This window comes from Theropithecus gelada, chromosome 2 (assembly GCF_003255815.1).
Source record: "Theropithecus gelada isolate Dixy chromosome 2, Tgel_1.0, whole genome shotgun sequence".
Taxonomy (NCBI): Eukaryota; Metazoa; Chordata; class Mammalia; order Primates; family Cercopithecidae; genus Theropithecus; species Theropithecus gelada.
Window position 1 is genome coordinate 191616922 of NC_037669.1, and position 19863 is coordinate 191636784.

The following is a 19863-nucleotide window of genomic DNA, read 5'->3' on the forward strand; positions in this document are numbered from 1 at the left end:
GCGGGGGCGGGGCCGTGCCGCCTGGAGCCAATCGCGGGCGCCGGTGCGTGGAGGGGCGGGGCCGGTCTGCCGTAACCGCTGGGTCTTAGGTTCCGAGGGTGTTAGAGGCCCGGCTGGGGGTTCAGTGGGATCCCGTGCCCGGCGTGGGAGGGGCGGACTGGGGACCCCAGCGTGCTGAGGGCCGGCCCGCTGTCCCGGCTGAGAAATGGCGGCCTGCGCGCCGAGCCCCAGAGGATAGCTACCCAAGCTGAGCCTTGAAAGGAATGGAGGCGCCCGAACGGAGGAACTTAGGTTAGCAAAAAGCGAAGCTGGAGGCACCAAGAGGGAAAGCTTTAATCTCTGCACCTTTTTTCCCCCAGTTTCTTGGAGGCTTTAAGCCTTCTCCGCCTCTCCCTGCACCCGAGCTGGAGCTAGGCAATTTAAACCGGCAGCTCCTCCCTTTTCCCGCTGCCCTGGGAGGAAATGGCCCGGGCCGCACGTCGTCCCGGAGGCCGAGCGGAGGGAGGCTGGAGGATGCGGCCAGCAGGGGGACCCCGCCGCCCGCACGAACCTGCGAGGCTGCTCCCCGAGCCCCAGCGCAGCAACGCCCTGGAGGGCAACTTTCATCCGTTTTTGTTTTATAAGCAGACTTTTAACACTTTATCAAGAGCCTTTTTGGGAGTATCAGGGAGTTTTGCACACCGAGGTCCCCCGCCCAAAGTCACACAGCTAGCCAGTGGCAATTTCGACCCTAGGCAGTTAGTTGTACACTGCTAACTAGATAAAAACGTACTAACTTCAGGCTTCTAAGAATTGAGGCTATCCCAGTAGGTTTTAAGTAAACACGCACAAGTGCTGTGCATGCTTGAGAGAGGAGGAGGTGAAAATAATGGACAAACGCACATATAGATTGGTCTCTCAGAGTTTGTTGGGCTCTGCCATCATTTCTCAAAGTGTGGATAGAGCCCACCTTTCCCAGATCTTCGGTCCATCTCATTTCTAACTCTTGTTCTTTTCTATTGGAGCAACACTTTTCTGGAAAACACCGGATCTCTGAAACAGGCCTGCAACAAGTTCACACATACTACTCACCTAAGGGGAAAACCCAAATAGCAAAATTACCACACTCCAGCAGTTCATGTGATCCTTACAACTCTATGAGATAGAAGTATTTTACAGTGGAGGAAATTGAGATTTAGAGAATTACCCAAATGTAGTAGGCTAGTAAATAAAGGAGCTGGAATCCTAACCCAAGTCTTACTGTTTCCAATTCCAAGCGTCTAGTCAAGATTAGCTCCAAAAACAGTTAACTCAAGCTCTGAGTTGTGTGTATTTTACCACAACTGTTAGCATATGGTTAACAGCTGGTTAAGAGAGCAAGCCCTGGGGTGGATGATCCAGGCTGAAATTCAGGCTCTTCCACTACAGGTTGTTGGACTTTACACAAGTTACTTAATTACGCCGAACTGCAATTTCACTATATAGAAAATGGGGCTACTACTAGTATCTATGCTTCATTGGCTTATGAGAGACAACATTTAAAAAGCAGTTAGAACAGTGCCTACCAATAAACTCTACTAAAGACACCACACTCCTTTTTTAAAGCCTAAATATCCAACACATGTGAAAACACAATTCGGCAACCATAAGCTTTTCTGGGGTATTTACAAATAAACCCCAAATCTCTATTAAAGCTTTATTATATGTTCCACAGGCTCTCCAAGAAGCATGCTAGAGTATTATTAAATTCTAATTACTGTTCACTAATAAAGGAGAATTCTAGAATTTGTGCCTTTTCGTCCCCTACCTACACCATCAATAAGGTGAGTTTTTTTTTTCCCCCTCTTATTTTATAATCAATTTATTCAACAAACATTTCTTCAAACCTTTGTAAGAACACTACTCCCGGAATTTATGGCTAAGACATAATGATCATTTAAATTTTACATAAGGTGTGACCGGATGTGGTGGCTCATGCCTGTAATTCCAGCACTTTGGGAGGCTGAGTTAGGCAGATGCTGAGTGTGCAGATCATGAGGTCAGGAGTTTGAGGCCAGCCTGACCAACACGGTGAAACTCCCGTCCCTACTAAAAATACAAAAATTAGCTGGGCATGGTGGCTGGCGCCTGCAGTCCCAGCTACTCAGGAGGCTGAGGCAGGAGAATCGTTTGAACCCGGGAGGTGGAGGTTGCAGTGAGCCGAGATCGCACCACTGTACTCTAGCCTGGGTGACAGGGTGAGGCTCCATCTCAAAAAACTAAAATTTTTAAAAAATCAAAAATACAAATAAAGTGCAGTGGTGGCGCGATCAGGCCACTGTAACAAAAAATAAATTTTACACAGAAAGTCAGAAAAATAATTCTGACTTATTATATTGTTCTGACTTATCACTGATAATGCATCATTCTGACTTATCAATATTATTGTAGCTTATCATTCCCAATTATTTGCCTATAAATAAAAATTAAAAGTTGCAGCTTCCTGAAGTGTATTGCGGACAGAAAGCAAAAACAGTAGGTTCAAAGTAGCCAGTCAGCTATTTATCCAATAGATACTGAGTGCCTATAACATATGAAGCATAGTGGTAGCACAATTAAAAAGGATGCAATATGACTGATGGTAATATTCGCTGTTTTCTCAGAGATAGGTAACTGGTGTATCATAACATGTCTAAATACACAAAGAACTTGAGTTAAGCACAATAACCTTTCAGTTCTAACTTTGGCCAAGTTCTCTGATTTCTGACCAGAGATTAGGTAAATGTTTTTCCTGTTGAGCCATTTCCACATTGTAAGGTTGCATAGATTATCCAATCTCTCTGCTTCAGACCCTGGCTTACATGTCACTGCCTACACAAATGATCTTTAAATACCTCCTATCCAGTGTCTGGGCTAAGTGCCATCCTCCACAATTCTGTGAGGGCCACCTATATATATACTACCCTAGTCTCATCTTTCTTCATTGCAAGAACGTGACTCCAAGAGAACAGAATATACATTTGTTTTTTATTAACCACAATATACCAAGAACCTAACAGTGCCTACCACATTGGATGAGTCTCAAAAATATACTCAACCACTGAAGCAGCATTATTTCTAGGAATTCTTCCTAATTTAAGAATGTTCTAAAATATTTAACCATAAGAATAAAGCAAGGCCAAGTATGGTGGCTTAGCCTGGGAATGGTGGGTTACGCCTGTAATCCCAGCATTTTGGGAGGCTGAGGCGGGCGGATCACCTGAGGTCAGGAGTTCGAGACTAGCCTGCCCAACATGGCGAAACACCATCTCTACTAAAAATACAAAAAATTAGCCAGGCATGGTGGCGGACACCTGTAATTCCAGCTACTTGAGAGGCTGAGGCAGGAGAATCGCTTGAACCCAGGAGGCGGAGGTTGCAGTGAGCCGAGATTGCGCCTCTGTACTCCAGCCCGGGGAAACAGAGCAAGACACTGTCTCAAAAAACAAACATAAAAATAAAGCAAAGTTAGGTTCATGAAGGCAAAAAATTGGAATCAAATGGTCATCAATGAAGTAGTTAAAGCTAAAATAATGCAGTCATTAAAAGTGAAGTTTTCAACAAACTGCAGGTGGAAATTTTAAAAACAAATGGGTGAGGTGGCTCATGTCTGTACTCAAAGCTATGTGGGAGGCTGAGGTGGGAGAATCACTTGAATTCAGGAGTTCAAGGCTGCAGTGAGCTATGATTGCCACAGGACTCCAGCCTGGGCAACAGTGCAAGACCACATTTCCAAAAAAAAAGAAAATAGTAATGGTAATAAATGGAAGAAAAGTCTATACAAACTAAGAAACATATTCACTAACTGCAATGTATGGAACTTATGTGAATTCTGATTTGCACAATCTATTTTTAAAATCATATTTGAGACAACCAATTTGAATACTGATTATGTAGTTTTGTAGCTTAAGAAGTGTTACGATTTTTTAAACAGTCCTTAACTTTTAGATGTACATACAGAATGATTTGCTGGTGAAAGGTCTAGGATTTGGTTCAATAAAAAGTCCAGGAAAGGGGAAAAATGGGTAGGAGAATAAATATAAGCCATGGGCTTATATTATAGCTATTGAAGTTATTTTCTCTACTTGTACATGTTTGAAATTTCCCATAAATGTTAAGGTCTCCCCATCTATTAAGTGAAAAAGTGGGTAACAGTATGATCCCATTGCATAACTGTATAAATACACACACCCAAAGGTCTAGAAGGGTATACACCAAAAAAGTAACAGTATCTCCCTCAGTACTATCCAGTAGAACTTCCTGTGACAATCTTCCTCCTACAATCTCCCCCGTTCAAAACAATAGTCACTAGCCACATGGGGCTACCAAGTTCTTAAAATGCAGCAGTAAGATTGAGGAAATGAACTCTGTCTAATTCCAATTAAGTAGCCACATGTAGCTAGTGAGTTCCATTTTGGACAGCACAGGTAAGACAATGGAATTGTGAATGAGTCTCTTGCTGCTTCTTAACATTTCTCCACAAGCAAAAAGCTTTGTTTTTGCAATAATTAAAAAATTAAACTGTTTTCACTTAAAATATTTACAGACTACTGATGTGGGTTCTCCACAGAACTATTCTGAAAATGAAATGAAGCTGAATAAAACAAGTTATATTGAAAAGTTTATGTGTCTGCTTTCAATTAGCTCTTTTTAAAAGCAAATGCAGGTGATTCACTTCGTTTGGTTTTTTCAACCTTCCATTCCTTCAGTCCCAATCACAGACAAACGTGTGTGTCTGTTTACTAAAAGGATAAAATGTGAATGTACTGCATAGATTAGGAACATTAATGTCCATCATAATGGAAAAAAATTAGAGCAAGCCCCTCCCCACTCCCCCAAAAAAAGCTTTTTATCTTTTTGCCAATGAATTAGGGGCCATAACAGCTCTGCGAACAGAGAATTGTATAGTTAAAAGATCCAAATGGATTTATTGATTGAAGTAATCAGCAAATAGGATGAATGTGGATTTGAAAGGGCTGGGAAGAAATACAGTACCTTAAAAACAACTGCTGGTGACAGATATGTTCACAGTGTATTTCACAAGAAAATGTAAGTCAGCATGAAAGAACTAAGCCAGAGGTGAGATTTTTATTGACTTATTGTAATTTTTTGGCATACAAAGTACTTAATCAAGTATATTTACAATTCTTACATAATGTACATTTTGGAATAAAGATAATGTACTTTGCTCCATTTATAATGAGAAACTATTGTAAAACTACATTCATGAATTAGATACAAATCCTCTACATACTAATAAAAAGTAAATGGACTGTTGGTTATACATTCTTTAAAATATACCTTTTCACAGGTAGCAAGAAATAGTACATGTAATAAGTCTCTATGACTGGAATGATCCAGAAATATCACAAAGCACGAGTAAACACATATATAAAAGTAGCTCATCATTTCCAAAAGTTAACCTTTAGCCTTTGCGTAAAATAAATGGTGCCAACAACCTTTATAATGTAGCAAGCTTTCCCTGTTTAATATCCAAAAAATGGAGGGTGGGGAGGTTGAAGAAAATTAAGAAATTCAGCAAATAAGATAGTGAAAAGACCAATGCAGAGAAAAGTTTATGTAATCAAACCTTGCTTTGTCTCCACATTATCACATTTTAAGTGGATAAATTTATGTAAACAGAAAAAGATGTCCACAAAACCATATCTGTAGATGTCATCTGGAAGCATCAATAAATTGATAAGTATATGGTGAATTAAAATTACTTTTATAATGTTTTGCTTTCATTAATGTTATGGCAAAAATGTAAGATTTCCTACAATTTTGTCTTCAGATCCCAATCGAGCCCTTCAAACTTTTATTCAGGTTCTCCAGATTATTTGGAGTCTTTGTTATCAAAGCACAAGGAAAGCTGGCATTCATTATCAGACTTTGCTGCTTTACAATGATTTCAAATCATTTCATGATACAAATAAAGTGCCTCTGACTGGTAGTCAGACCTGGGTAGTGGTGCCAACTTTGCCACCAGCTAGCAAATCAAATGACCCTGCTCTGTAAAACAAAAGGAGCACCCTAGGGTCAAAAAAGTAGACAACTTCGGAGCTCTTAGATTAAGATCTCAGAAATCCTACCGTGAGAATCCAGGGAGATAAAGCAATGCCAAAGTACACTGTAAGTAGCAAAACAGTATACAAAGGGATGTTTTTATGTTTTCACCTTGTTTCATTCCACTCATTTTAATTGTGAGGAGCCCTGAATCCAAAAAGGGTAGTGACTACTAGTCCAGTGCTCCTTCCACTGTATCATGCGGTTCTAAAGTCATTCTGGACATACAATCTATAAAAATACATCATTCTTCCAGCTCATGTCCATGGTCCAAAGTGATATTATACAGAAGTGTTATCTGACAATATAAGAATGATCTGGGAATGTCTGATTATTCAAAATGGTAGTAAATTTAGTCTTACACACAATTTACTGCGACCATACTTAATATGCATAAAATATTTTTAAAATACAAACTTAAATTGGCCAGATTCTGAATGTATATTTTTTTCTTTTTCAAAATGCACTCATGAAGAACCAAAGTTCATATTCCAAATTAAATCTGTATGTCTGGAAAAGTAACCAATCAAAGTTCATTAAAATCTACAGTGAAAACCAGTATAAATTAGGCAAACACCATAATCTAATATCAGGAAATTTCTGAATTTCTAAGGATTGTATTAAAGGTAACTTTTAAAACCTTAGAAATCTTAAGCACATAAATGTTGTAATGAAACACTGCAAATAACTGCTCAATTACTTTTATTCTAGCTCTAACATGAAATTGCATTTTATTAACTCTTCATAGTGCTATTCTTATTTTGATATTAATCTAATTTTTAAGTTAGTAAGCTAAAGATAATGAGCTAACAGATTAATAAGGAATAAGAAATTAATAATAGCAGATTTAAGTTATGGAAAGAAAATAAAAAGGCCAATTACACTGACCAACGAAGCCCAGAAGCATGACTCACATTGTTTAAACTATGATTGCTTATAATGCACTGAATAATTCACAGCATAACATAACTCAGATTTGTTACACACCATAGAAAAGCTATTAGCTGACATGGCTAAATTCACCTAAGAGCCAACCTACCTTGTAACTATTAATTTAATTTAAAGCCTTGCTGTTTACTCCATCATTTCTGCCAAATGCAGTCCAAATTGGGTCTCAGCATATTCAAGAAATGAAGTCACAGAAATGTATTTCTGTATTGCCAGCCTCCCTGCAATATTAAAGATTTTGCTTTCTCTGAAGATATTCTGAACCATGATCATCTTTAGGGCACTTCAAATACATTTCTGACCACTAAATTTAAGTAGATACTAATTACTGCCACATTAACAACTCATAACTCAAGCCGCAGGAGGTAAGCATGTCATAAGGAATTGCCTTTGCAACCACAGAGACTCCAGAGGCGATCTGAAGCACACACCAATGGCCAGATCCAAAAGGAAAACTGCCTCGATTTCCTCAGACAAAGGTCAGGATCTTTAGGAATGAAATCCTGGGATTAAAACAGGCAGGGGCACTATCATTGATGGAAAAGTGAGGTTTCTTTCTTTTTAACATTCTTCTTTTCTTTGAGCTTCTTGGTCAAATAATTTCAAGGTACACGCTAATAAAAACTACAAATCAGATTTTTGCCTTTAGTGAAGGTACCTAAAAAGCCAGATGATCTATGACTTTGAGATCACACAGCAAAGATAAAAATTTAATGTTCCTGTTATTGTTATAATTAAATACAATGCTGTGGGAGTTAGCATTTCCTCAGAAATAATTCACAAATATATTTTTATCCTCATCTAACATATAGTGACTATTACTAAATAAGCATTGCGTGCATGCAATTTGGCCAAATTATGGAACCTTTTCTGTGATGTGAACTTATTTCAATATAATTCCTGCTTGGCTAGATTCTGATTTGATGTTTAATCAATTTGTAAAACTCTAGTTACTGGGAAATGTTAGAAAATTTATCTATAATTGGATCATAACATTTTTAAATATTTAAAAACCTCTTTTATTTAGAAAGTATCAATAATATCATTTACATATAATTTCTAAAAGAAGAATAAACTTAATTGTTGACAACAATGGAAAGGAATCAAAACGCAAATTAGGCTGGGTGCAGTGGCTCACGCCTGTAATCCCAGCACTCTGGGAGGCCAAAGCGGGCTGATCATCTGAGGTCAGGAGTTCGAGACCAACCTGGCCAAAATGGTGAAACCCGTCTTTACTAAAAACACAAAACAGCTGGGCATGGTGGCGGGTGCCCGTAGTCCCAGCTACTTGGGAGGCTGAGGCAGGAGAATGGCGTGAACCCGGGAGGAAGAGTCTGCAGTGAGCTGAGATCACACCACTGCACTCCAGCCTCAGTGACAGAGCAAGACACCATCTCAAAAAAAAAAAAAAAAAAAGGCAAATTAATTATTTTATACTTGATAAGACATTTCAAAGATGGAATCAGACTAATTTGTGGCATATAAATGGTAATATGTTTATCCATAATATTTTGGAATTCAGGGGTCTGTGAATCATGTAACCAAACACTAAAGCTATATACATGATATAATTTAAAAGAATGTACACTGTGTACAAGTACACAAAATAGATGTAGAAAAAAATAAACAGCAATTTATTGCTATATATTTTAGTATTAACTAAGAATAAGTGGGGTTCTTTTTCTCCTTTGTACAGAGATTCTTTCACTAGGAGCAACAGCAAAACTATATCTTTAAAAGGACAAATTTCAAATATAAAAATGGCCTATATTATTTTATAAATTGATTTTTCCTTTAAAAGTTAAATTTTGATGAAAGCATAATTTTGCAACATTCAAGCAACCTGTTAGACACAGTTTTATTACATCGATACATCTGTCAAGGCTTCAGGAAATCAACCCAACAATGAAGAACTACATATTTTGAACTGGGTTTTTTTTTTTGTGATTAAAATTTGCTGCATAAAATAAATCTAAAGGACTGAATTATGGTCTACCTGTACAGCCATTATACATACATACATTAAAGTACTGGACAATAACCTGTCATCTAAGAAGTATAACTGCATTTATGAACAAATGGGGAAAACACATTCTCTGGTTCTAATAAATCGTATATTGAGTGTATGAAAGCTAGGTTACCAAAACACATAAACACACACACCTATTTCTGAACCACCAAAAATCATCAGGAAAGCTAAAGAAAAAACATATTCTTGAGGCAGGCAGGACAGTTGGCTCCCACTTGATGAAGACATGCTTGACTGAATGATCCTGGGCAAGACGCACGGTGGGAAAAATTCAGTGCTACCACCCATTGGCAAAAGAATCATTTTCATCTGACCTCCTAGCATCTTGTAACCTAGAGATGGCCTAAATCTAGACTGAACTTTTATCTACAGAAATAGCCCTTTAAATAGGCTTTTTTAATAAAAGAGGTCCTAAATTAGGTTCCTCTCCAACTACTAGATAACTGTTTTAATTTGTAAATATATGAATGGGTACCTTTTTCCCAAGCCATTCAATATCTACCAAAATTAAGTAGAATTAAAGCAGTAAAAAATTGTGAAGTTTTAGCTGTATACATTAGGGGGTCACCAGATTTCATATTTTCCCATTTAAAAAAAAATTCAGAATTTCTGTGAATCTTGCTGGAAACGATTTAGTTTCTCTGGATTATTGGATGCCATTTGGGAAAAATCACGAAATATGTCCTGGTAAGTTTCATCACCTGCATGAAATAAAATAAAGACACTTTAAACATTTACACAAGTATTAATAAAACAACATTCATATTTATTACTAGTACTATTTTATAATTCATTACATTAAAATTTTGTTCAGATGAGCATTTTTGGAAGAAAAGGGGCAACTAAAAATAAATGCTGAAAAATTATGTAATGAAAGAAAACAAAAAACTATACCTGAAAAAAGCACCTCAGATGCAGCCACAGAAGAAAGCTCGGAGTTAGAAAAGAGCAAAGATGCAAGTGTGTTAAAGCAATGTGAAGAAATACGTTTATTAACACATGAGGGGGAAAGTCATTCTAAATGAGGTATAGTAAATGAGACCTCCTTTCAATAAATGTTTCCCTTGATAAAGGCCAAAAGAAATGACTAAAACCTAAATACTAATGTTTTGGATGGATGCAAGTTATTAACAAGACAAACCGATAATCAGGACAAACTGATACTCAGGGAAAAATAATACTGTCTTTTAATTAAAAGGAATTTAAAAGAGCATGTAAAAAAGTAATTTTTTAAGTCAAACTTTAGTGCGTAATTAAAACTAATGCACCTACATCCACTGCTTACTAAACTCATAAAATCTGGTCAGGTGTAGTGCCTCACGCCTATAACCCCAACACTTTGGGAGGCTAAGGGGTGGTGGGGGGAGAACTGGTTGAGGCCAGGAGTTCAAGACCAGTCTGGGCAACATGCTGAGACTATGTCTCTACAAAAATTAACAACAAAATCCTAGAAAATGGCTTTAAGGTAGGGCGTGGTGGCTCATGCCTGCAATCCCAGCACTTTGGGAGGCCGAAGCGGGCAGATCACCTGAGGTCAGGAGTTTGAGACCAGTCCAGCCAACAGGATGAAACGCTGCCTCCACTAAAAATACAAAAATTAGCCAGGCGTGATGGTGAGTGCCTGTAATCCTAGCTACTCGGGAGGCTGAGGCAGAAGAATTGCTTGAACCCAGGAGGTGGAGGTTGCAGTGAGCCGAGATCGCGCCACTGCACTCCATCCTGGGCGACAGAGCAAGACTCTGTCTCAAAAAAAAAAAAGAAAAAAAAAAGGCTTTAAAATCATAGTTTTGCATATTTAAAGTTGGGTTTGTTTTTGTTTTGCTGCAGGTCATATGAGCAAGAATGCTATGACAAAATGCAAGTAAATACCAAGGACATCTGTTAAATTAGAAAAATAAATGTGTATATGTATAAATATGTTGTCGAGAAAGAGATTATAGATACTGATATTATAGCTGACTGAATACCGTTTTTCTTGTCATGAGAAACTAAATATACACACACATACAGATCAATCCCTCAGACAAAGGAATCTTATTTTCAAGACAAATCATTCATTATTAATGCTTCCTGCTAACATTAGCCTTATACAAATGCTTGGCATAATTCTGTTCTTAAGATTTCAACCACAGAATACTGTTTTTGAATATTATTGTTGTAACATGTTTCATAATTATCTCCTATAAGATAACTTGCATTCTCAAGCCTGTAATCCCAGCACTTTGGGAGGCTGAGACGGGCGGATCACGAGGTCAGGAGATCGAGACCATCCTGGCTAACACGGTGAAACCCCGTCTCTACTAAAAATACAAAAAAAACTAGCGGGGCGAGGTGGCGAGGGTCTGTAGTCCCGGCTACTCAGGAGGCTGAGGCAGAAGAATGGCATAAACCCGGGAGGCGGAGCTTGCAGTGAGCTGAGATCCGGCCACTGCACTCCAGCCTGGGTGACAGAGCGAGACTCCGTCTCAAAAAAAAAAAAAAAAAAAGATACCTTGCATCCATCTTATAACACACTCATTGCTACAGTTGTTGTTAATAGTGCAGTAAGTTTTGTCAGTTTTTAAAAGGTGAGATTTTTGAGGCAAGAGATGTCATACCAAAAGCTAGAGAATTTAAAAAAAGTGAGGATAGGAATAAAGATCTAGTAAAAAGGTCTAACAGCATAAGCCAAGATTTTGAATTAAAAAATTTTAATACTTTTGGCCGGGCGCGGTGGCTCACGCCTGTAATCCCAACACTTTGGGAGGCTAAGGCAGGCAGATCACAAGGTCAGGAGATCGAGACCATCCTGGCTAACACGGTGAAATCCCGTCTCTACTGAAAATACAAAAAATTAGCCAGGCGTGGTGGCGGGCGCCTGTAGTCCCAGCTACTCAGGAGGCTGAGGCAGAAGAATGGCATAAACCCGGGAGGCGGAGCTTGCAGTGAGCCGAGTTCAGGCCACTGTACTCCAGCCTGGGTGACAGAGCAAGACTCCACCTCAAAAAAAAAAATGTTTTTTTTAATACTTTTTAGTCACTTTTTATATTTAGTCTAGGTAAAAAGCAACTTATTAACATCTCTATATAGTTTTCATTTAGCCCTGGAAATTTATTCCTGACTTGAATCAATCGATTAAACCTAATCAGTCTACTTTAAAAAGGAAAAAACAGTAAGAAGAGATTATTAACAGGTGGCTGAGAGTAACTAACATCTAACTCATATTGACATGACCAAAATAAAAGGTTGATACGCTGGAACAACTGGTAAGACAATCCAATTATACCCATGATTTCGTAAAAGTTTACTTCCACATCAAAAGACAAACATTGCTATTCTCATTTTTAACCATTCTAAAAGATATAAAATAAATAGAGAAGAGAGCAACAAATAGCAACAAACCATATAAAATATTTTTTCTAATTTTTAGATATTGAATTAAAATATTTAAAATATTTATTGTAAACATTATAAATATTTTTAAAAGACTATTTAAACTGGATAGTCTGGAATTTTCCTTTCCAAGAAAGTGTAAAGTGCAGATTATAATACAAAAATACCACAAAGATTTTACCATTCAACACTAGAAGTAACTTAAAAGGCACACATTATACATTCAAGAAGAAACAGGAAGAAGGGTCTAGCAGACGTGAATACCAAACAGTCTACAGGTAGCACCAGATGAGCACTGTTAAGTATTACAACAGTACAATGGCAATATATGGCTTCTACTATTAGCAATGCATATTTTGTGTAACAAGCTATGGAATTTTTTAAATGGTTTCTCTGTTTTTGTTTTTAAATCATCTAGTACCTATTACAGAAGTCTATTTTAGTAGAACCATTGTACCATGCAAAACAAATTATAAGACTCTATTAAATGTTTCCTTGAATGAAAGTGTTGGTGCTATAATAATCATTGGTTTCACTGACTGAATACATTTAAAAAGCGTTAATACAAAAGGAAGTTGCCACCTTCACATACACACACAAAACTTTTTGTTAACATTTAGCTTCTAACAAAACATTAATTAATGCACTGTTAAAGTACTACCTTTCTTAGATCTCAAAACGTGTTGCCAAAAGCAAAGCAAACGTTACAAGAACAATAGTGACCAAGATATTTAATACAGCTAACACAAATTGAACTTCAATGTGATTTTTTAATATTTAAATATAATTTTGATTACTTAGAATTTTTCCCAAGGCAAATATAATTTGTCTACATAACAACAACCCAGAATATGCTGCCATGGAATGTTCCCAGAAATACATTTAACAGTTTATTATAAATGGTAAACAACTAATCACTCAACATTTATAATACTAAGCATATTCTTTAAACTTAACCACATTCTATTTCCCTTCAGACACTTAACTATTCTATGTGCCTGGACAGCTCTGAGTTTTTAAAATGCAGACTGCTGTGTTTCCACTGACAGTTTAAATTTATTTTTAATTTTTGGTATTCAGAATATCTACCACAACAGCAGTTATGACAATTCAAGAGTTTGCTGATTTTGCTCTTGAAATGTACTCCCCTCAAAGGGATGGCAGCATGTGAGACCCACCCCCAGGTCATCATATGCATGACCTTACCCCCTCTGGGTTGGTAACAGCTTACTTTCATAATTGCTTAGATCAACGATTCCCAACTTGTGCTTGCTACATACTCACATAACCAGCAGTGGGTCCCTAAAGCAGTGATGATTCTCAACTGGCTGAGAGCCTGCCAACAATCAAGAAGAGTCACAGAGCCAGAGACTGTGGGAACCACCAAACTGGTTTCCAATAATTGAGAGAAGAGTGTGCTGTTTCCCTTACCCACCCACGTCTCCTAAGGGCTACAGGGACTGCCAAAGAGAGACACACCTTCTTTTGAAAAAAAACGTGTGCTCTCACATCACCCCACGCAAGAAACAGGGAGTCCCAGGTCCTTAGGGTTGTACAGATAGAAAGTTCACAAGTGGGGTTTCTTAGAAATAAATCAGTGATTGCCAAAGATTACATCTGAATCTTTTAAAGGATAGAGCTCTTCATTATCAAAAGATTAAAAATACCTGCATTTAAGTTACCCAGAGTTCTGAAGTCTTCATAGTATTGCTAAGAAAACCAAAAAAGGATCCCAATAAAACAAGTAACCAAAGCGTTTGATAGAAAAATGTCCAGTGATAAGCAGAGGAAAAACAAAGAGCCGCTGCCTAAGCCAAACATACCCGCTCTCTAAAGACTCATAAAGGAAAAGAACAGTAACCGGAGAGCAACTGCTACGCCATTTCACCATGTCCCCTGTCTACGCATAAAATTATCCTGCTTTAAATATCAGGCCCTCTGAATGAGTTAAAAATCTAACCCTTTTCAAGATGATCCTCACATAAATTACAAAAATCTCAATTTTATTCTGATATACTATTTCCAGAACTCTGATCTTTTAACCTGTAGAATGTGAGAATGGTAGGAGAGCTTGTTTTAAAACGAGGCTTTTTTTTTCAAGTTTTCATTAAAATAAATTGGAAAAATCTTTTTTATACATTTTAAGTTTATGTATATATAAACTCAAAAATGACAGTGAAAGACATTTGAACGCTCCTAAATGATGGCAGCAGAAACCCAAGCAATTTGGGTGCAACTAGAAGTGGCAAGAACTTAGAGGCCCTCTCCTTTCAAGCTTCCCAACTTCAGAGAAGAGTCTACCACTGACCACCTGGCTAATCAGCCGGGTGAACGTCATCAGCAAACACCTTAAGGAAAGAGCAGCTAACCAAACATTGAAGTTAAAAATTTCAGGGGGAAAATAACTGTTCAACTTAAAATCTTGAGGTTCACTCTTCTCTCACAAATAGCAGGTCATATTCTTTAAACAATTTTTATTTTAAAGTGCTTAAACACAAAGGCCTCAAAAGTGGCCTAGTAATACTATCAGTTAAGAATATCTGTTACAAAATTATAACCTATTTAAAATCTAACATTCAAGTTTAAAACAAATGGGTGAAATCCAGAATTAATGCTAGAGCTTCACCCTTAATCAGCACTCTTACATCCTGGAACTTCATGAGCCGCCTAGTATTGTACGATCCATAGGATTAAAGTGGGACACCCTAGATGAGAAATATCTAGCTGAAGTGCCTCTATTCTTAACGTTCTTACTTGTTCCATATTAAATTAGGCCAAAAATAAGCAGTAGTACATATGGTCCTCTGAGGAAAGAATGGCCTCACATTAATTATATATTAATCTCGCTAAAATAAATGGCTGAAGTACAGAAATTTCAAAATGTATTTAAGCAGGAAGAAGAGATGATATTACCAGGTCACTTTAAAAATAATGTAACCATATTCATTTTTAAAAAACCAAACCTACTCATTGCAAACTGAACATTCTCAAGTATTTTAGTCATGAATTCCTGAAATTTTTTACTAATGTGCATATAAATTTAAAACAGAGTAATTCACATACTCAAATTCATGAAACAAGAGAACCAATAATTACTCTCTTCTCTGTGAAAAATGTCTAATCAACGTGTTCATCAAAGAGAAGAATCTGATGGGCAATATTTCTTCCTTGACATCTTGATTCAAAGGTGAAAATTACTCAAAATGAAACTTCAGGTGATCATGAATTGAAATTTCTCAAGTAGAATAAATCTACTCTGCCATCAGCTGCAAAAAGTATTGTTCTAAATAATTCCACTTATCTAAGAGATAATGTACAACTGCCTGGAGGCAAAGCTTTAGATTTAGATAAAATGAGACCTTTGCCCTCAGTCTTTCAAACTAGCTCCACTCACATCATGGACTTCTCCACCTGGTGAATTTTCATTTTAAATCTTCAACTCATTTTTAGATTGTAGTACAAAACTCATCAGTAAACGTTTTCTTGGTATTTTCCATACTGGCTTTTTATATGCCAGACACATGGTGATTTTTTTTTTTTTCCCTGAACGTAATTTATAGAAATTCCCTGAATAACAAAAAGAAAACAATTTTGTTATATTCACTTGACAGCTAAAAAGAATTCCAAAAAGAAAACAACTATTTTGCTGCTGTAAGTATATAAAGAATATTTTTACCATTCCATTCACTTCACTGGAATGTATATGGAAGACATCTGTACAGCAAATAAAGAAGTCAGCAGCCAGAGTTAAATAGAGCAAGTCAACGTGTACTGTCATAGGAAGAGTTACGAATTTTTAAAGGCCCAGGATTAGCCACCCAAGGATTCAGTTAAGTACAGTACAAAGCTAACAACTCACAATTTACAAGTAGGTTATAAAAACTCTATAGTATCACATTAGTTTGCTAAAGAACTATGAATCTTCCAGTTGTAAACTGATAAATTCCTGAATGCATTTCTTATACTGCATTTCAGTATGGTTATTAGTAGAATATTGACCTGGCTGTCCATAAAGTCCTTCTGATTCCCGCATCTCTTCATTCATTCTTGCTAAACGTAACCTAAAAATAAATAAAATAGTGTTTTAGATGACATTATACAATGTCATAAATAAAGTCTATAAACAGGTAATACATGTACTAATGTAATTGTCTTTTATTTGCCATTAAAATAATCTGGCTTTTAGTTTATCAAACCCAGCAATCTGAGGTACAAAGGTAACTATCTCACCTTCATACAACTCTCAAGAGAAAGGACAGGCCGGGCGCGGTGGCTCACGCCTGTAATCCCAGCACTTTGGGAGGCCGAGGCGGGCGGATCACGACGTCAGGAGATCGAGACCATCCTGGCTAACACGGTGAAACCCTGTCTCTACTAAAAAATGCAAAAAATTAGCCGGGCGAGGCGGCGGGCGCCTGTAGTCCCAGCTACTCGGGAGGCTGAGGCAGGAGAATGGCGTGAACCCGGGAGGCGGAGCTTGCAGTGAGCCGAGATCGCGCCATTGCACTCCAGCCTGGGCAACTAAGCGAGACTCTGTCTCAAAAAAAAAAAAAAAAAAAAAGAGAAAGGACAATAAAACTTTTCCAACCACTGCATTTTAGTTCTATTTCAGCAGCATCCCTGCAGTACCTCTAGTGGCTTGCTTCCTCCAGATGCCTGAGAATTCCTGGCTCTTACAGCAACCTGTCAAATTTTAACTGCCAACTGTTGAAATTATTGCTTCTACAGTGCAGAAGTGAGACCCTGTCATAAGTTCACTCTGGTTCGCCCTGAAGTGAGGTCGTTCCAGACATATAAACAGCATGTGTCGCCTCTAAATACTGGGAATATATTTTGATATACAAACATTATAATAAATGACTATGGGTTATCAAGAATTTTCCAACATTACCATATTGCTTATATATTCTTTTTAGGTTATTCATCTTGGCAGCAGATGACATGCAGCACCAGGTTCAGAAGCTAAGTATTTCCTTTAAGCAACATTTTAAAATAGACAAATACTGTGTTTGGTACCCCTCTCCTACTCTGTACCTCTCGTCTGTCCTTCTGGGCCACCATAATTCCACTGCCTTCTCAGACCTCCATCACCCTCTTCTGAAATGTTCTCTTTGGCAACTGCAGCGTGTGACATGAAATTTTCCTATCTTCAACGTTCCACAATTCCCTTCATCTCCTCACCTGACCACTCTGTGTATTAACAACAGTTCCACAAATCTTCCTTTGGCATTTGGGTTTTTACAGAGGATGCTTACTTACAAAAATTTTTAAGTGAAACTGAAGCACTCACACCAAGTAAAACAAGAAAATTTAGACGATCTGAGAACAGATTATTTTTAAGGGAAGCGTCCATTGCTATATAGGTATTGCCTTGGAAGCTGCCTGCAGAGCTTCTTTATATCATTCCTATCTTTTCTTGAATAACTTATCTTTCTTCTACTGTCAATCTGTAATGATTTAAGAGTTCTACATTTTCCTGCAATAGCCTCCATAATAACAGTAACCCCTCCTTGGGGGAAAGGATCTGAGAAAGTATGTTTTGCTGTTTTGATTTTTTATTTGGCAGAAGGGTGACATATGAGAAGTCAAGAATTCTCAGTAGGAGCTCAGGAGTGTGAATGGACCTATTTCTTCTCCAATGATGGGGGATAAGCAATTATGGGCTTCATTTAGCCCAGGATAAAATGAGTAAGTGACAATACAAAATATGCTTGAGATTTCCTACATAATAAGGTATAGGTGGCAATTAATTTTCTGAATTCCATGTGTAATAAACTACTTTGATCTGATATGTAAATCAAATTAAGACCTCAAAATTATTTAAAAGATAACATTAAATTTTATTCAAACATTCAAAAGCATGCATTTTAATCTTAAAATTAAGTATTCAGGTAAATAATTTTTTTTTTCTCGTTCATCCTCCCAAGTAGCTATGACTACAAGCATGTGCCACCACACCTGGCTAATTTTTAATTTTTTGTAGAGACAGGGTCTCGCTGTGTTGCCCAGGCTTTTCTCCAGTTTCTGGGCTTAAGCAGCCCTCCCACCTCAATCTCCTGAGCAGCTTGGATTAGGGGTGGCAGCACCTGGTTTTATGTGAACAATTCTTTTTAAAAACAAGTACAAATTCCTACCACTGCCCAAAGGTAATGGAACTTCACAAATTACTAACATCAATGCAACTGTCTTGCCTACAGAATTGTAGAATCCTCTAATTCTCAAGGTAGTAGAATAATTACCTGTTACTCTAACAATCCCAGCCTCTGCCCTAGTACTATACAAAGAGATAAAGAAACCATTTTAGCCAGGTGCAGTGGCTCATGCCTGTAATCCCGGCACTTTGGAAGCCCGAGGTGGGCAGATCACCTGAGGTCAGGAGTTCAAGACCAGCCTGGCCAACATGGAGAAACTTCATCTACTAAAAATACAAAATTAGCCAGGCATGGTGGCGCATGCCTGTAATCCCAGCTACTCAGGAGGCTGAGGCGGGAGAATTGCTTGAACCCAGGAGGCAGAGGTTGCTGAGTTAAGATCGTGCCGCTGCACTCCAGCCTGGGTGACAAGAGCAACACTCTGTCCCAAAAAGAAAAAAAAAAAAAAGAAACCATTTTAAAGTCACTGGTTTTCTGTTTCTGTATCAGGCAGTATAGCACAAATGGCTAAGAACATGGGTTTTAGGGACACAATTCTTGGTTTCCTATCCCAACTCCACCACGTACTAACATCTCAAATGATCTACGGTTTGGGTTCTTTTTCTATAAAATGAAGACAATATTAACAATATCTTCCTCATAGAGCTGCTGCGAGAACCAAATAAGTTCATGCATTTAAAGTGTTTAATACATTTAACGTGCTTAGAGAAGTACACGGCACAAAATAAATACCAGCCAACTTCGAGCTCACACAATGCACAACGCTATGTTAACACTGTGTGGAAGTACAGTTGGCTGTCCTTCTCTGTGGGTTCAACCAATCACCAATGGAAAATAATCAGGGGAAAAAAGGCAATAAAAAATAACCATACAACAATTTAAAAATACAAATAATCAGCCAGGTGTGGTGGCTCACACCTGTAATCCCAGCACTTTGGGAGGCTGAGGTGGGTGGATCACCTGAGGTCAGGAGTTCAAGACCAGCCTGGCCGGCATGGTGAAACCCGTCTCTACTAAAAATATAAAAAAATTAGCTGGGCGTGGTAGTGGGGGCCTGTAATCCCAGCTACTAAGGAGGCTGAGGCAGGAGAATTGCTAGAACCCAGGAGATGGGAGGTTGCCAACATGGTCCCACTGCACTCCAGCCTGGGTGACAGAGTGAGACTCCGTCTCAAAAATAAAAATAAAAGTAAAAATAAAAAATAATCACTACGCACAGTGGCTCACCCCTGTAATCCCAGCACTTTGGGAGGCCGAGGTGGGTGAACTACTTGAGGTCAGGAGTTCAAGACCAGCCTG

At 38.0% G+C, this 19863-nt stretch overlaps 1 protein-coding gene across 2 annotated transcripts in view; it reads right to left on the reverse strand.

The window, feature by feature from the left end:
- Positions 1-5059: 5059 nt before the first annotated feature.
- The window catches only part of ACAP2 (ArfGAP with coiled-coil, ankyrin repeat and PH domains 2), a 173900-nt gene continuing 159096 nt past the window's right edge, over positions 5060-19863 (reverse strand). The window contains exons 22-23 of one of the 2 annotated variants that reach the window (XM_025376093.1): positions 16412-16473; positions 5060-9741 (exon numbers count right to left, since the gene is read on the reverse strand). In XM_025376093.1, the coding sequence (XP_025231878.1) occupies positions 9641-9741; positions 16412-16473 (163 nt within the window). In that variant the 3' untranslated portion in view covers positions 5060-9640. The remainder of the gene's footprint in view (positions 9742-16411; positions 16474-19863) is intronic. The other variant, XM_025376092.1, reaches the window with a different exon arrangement.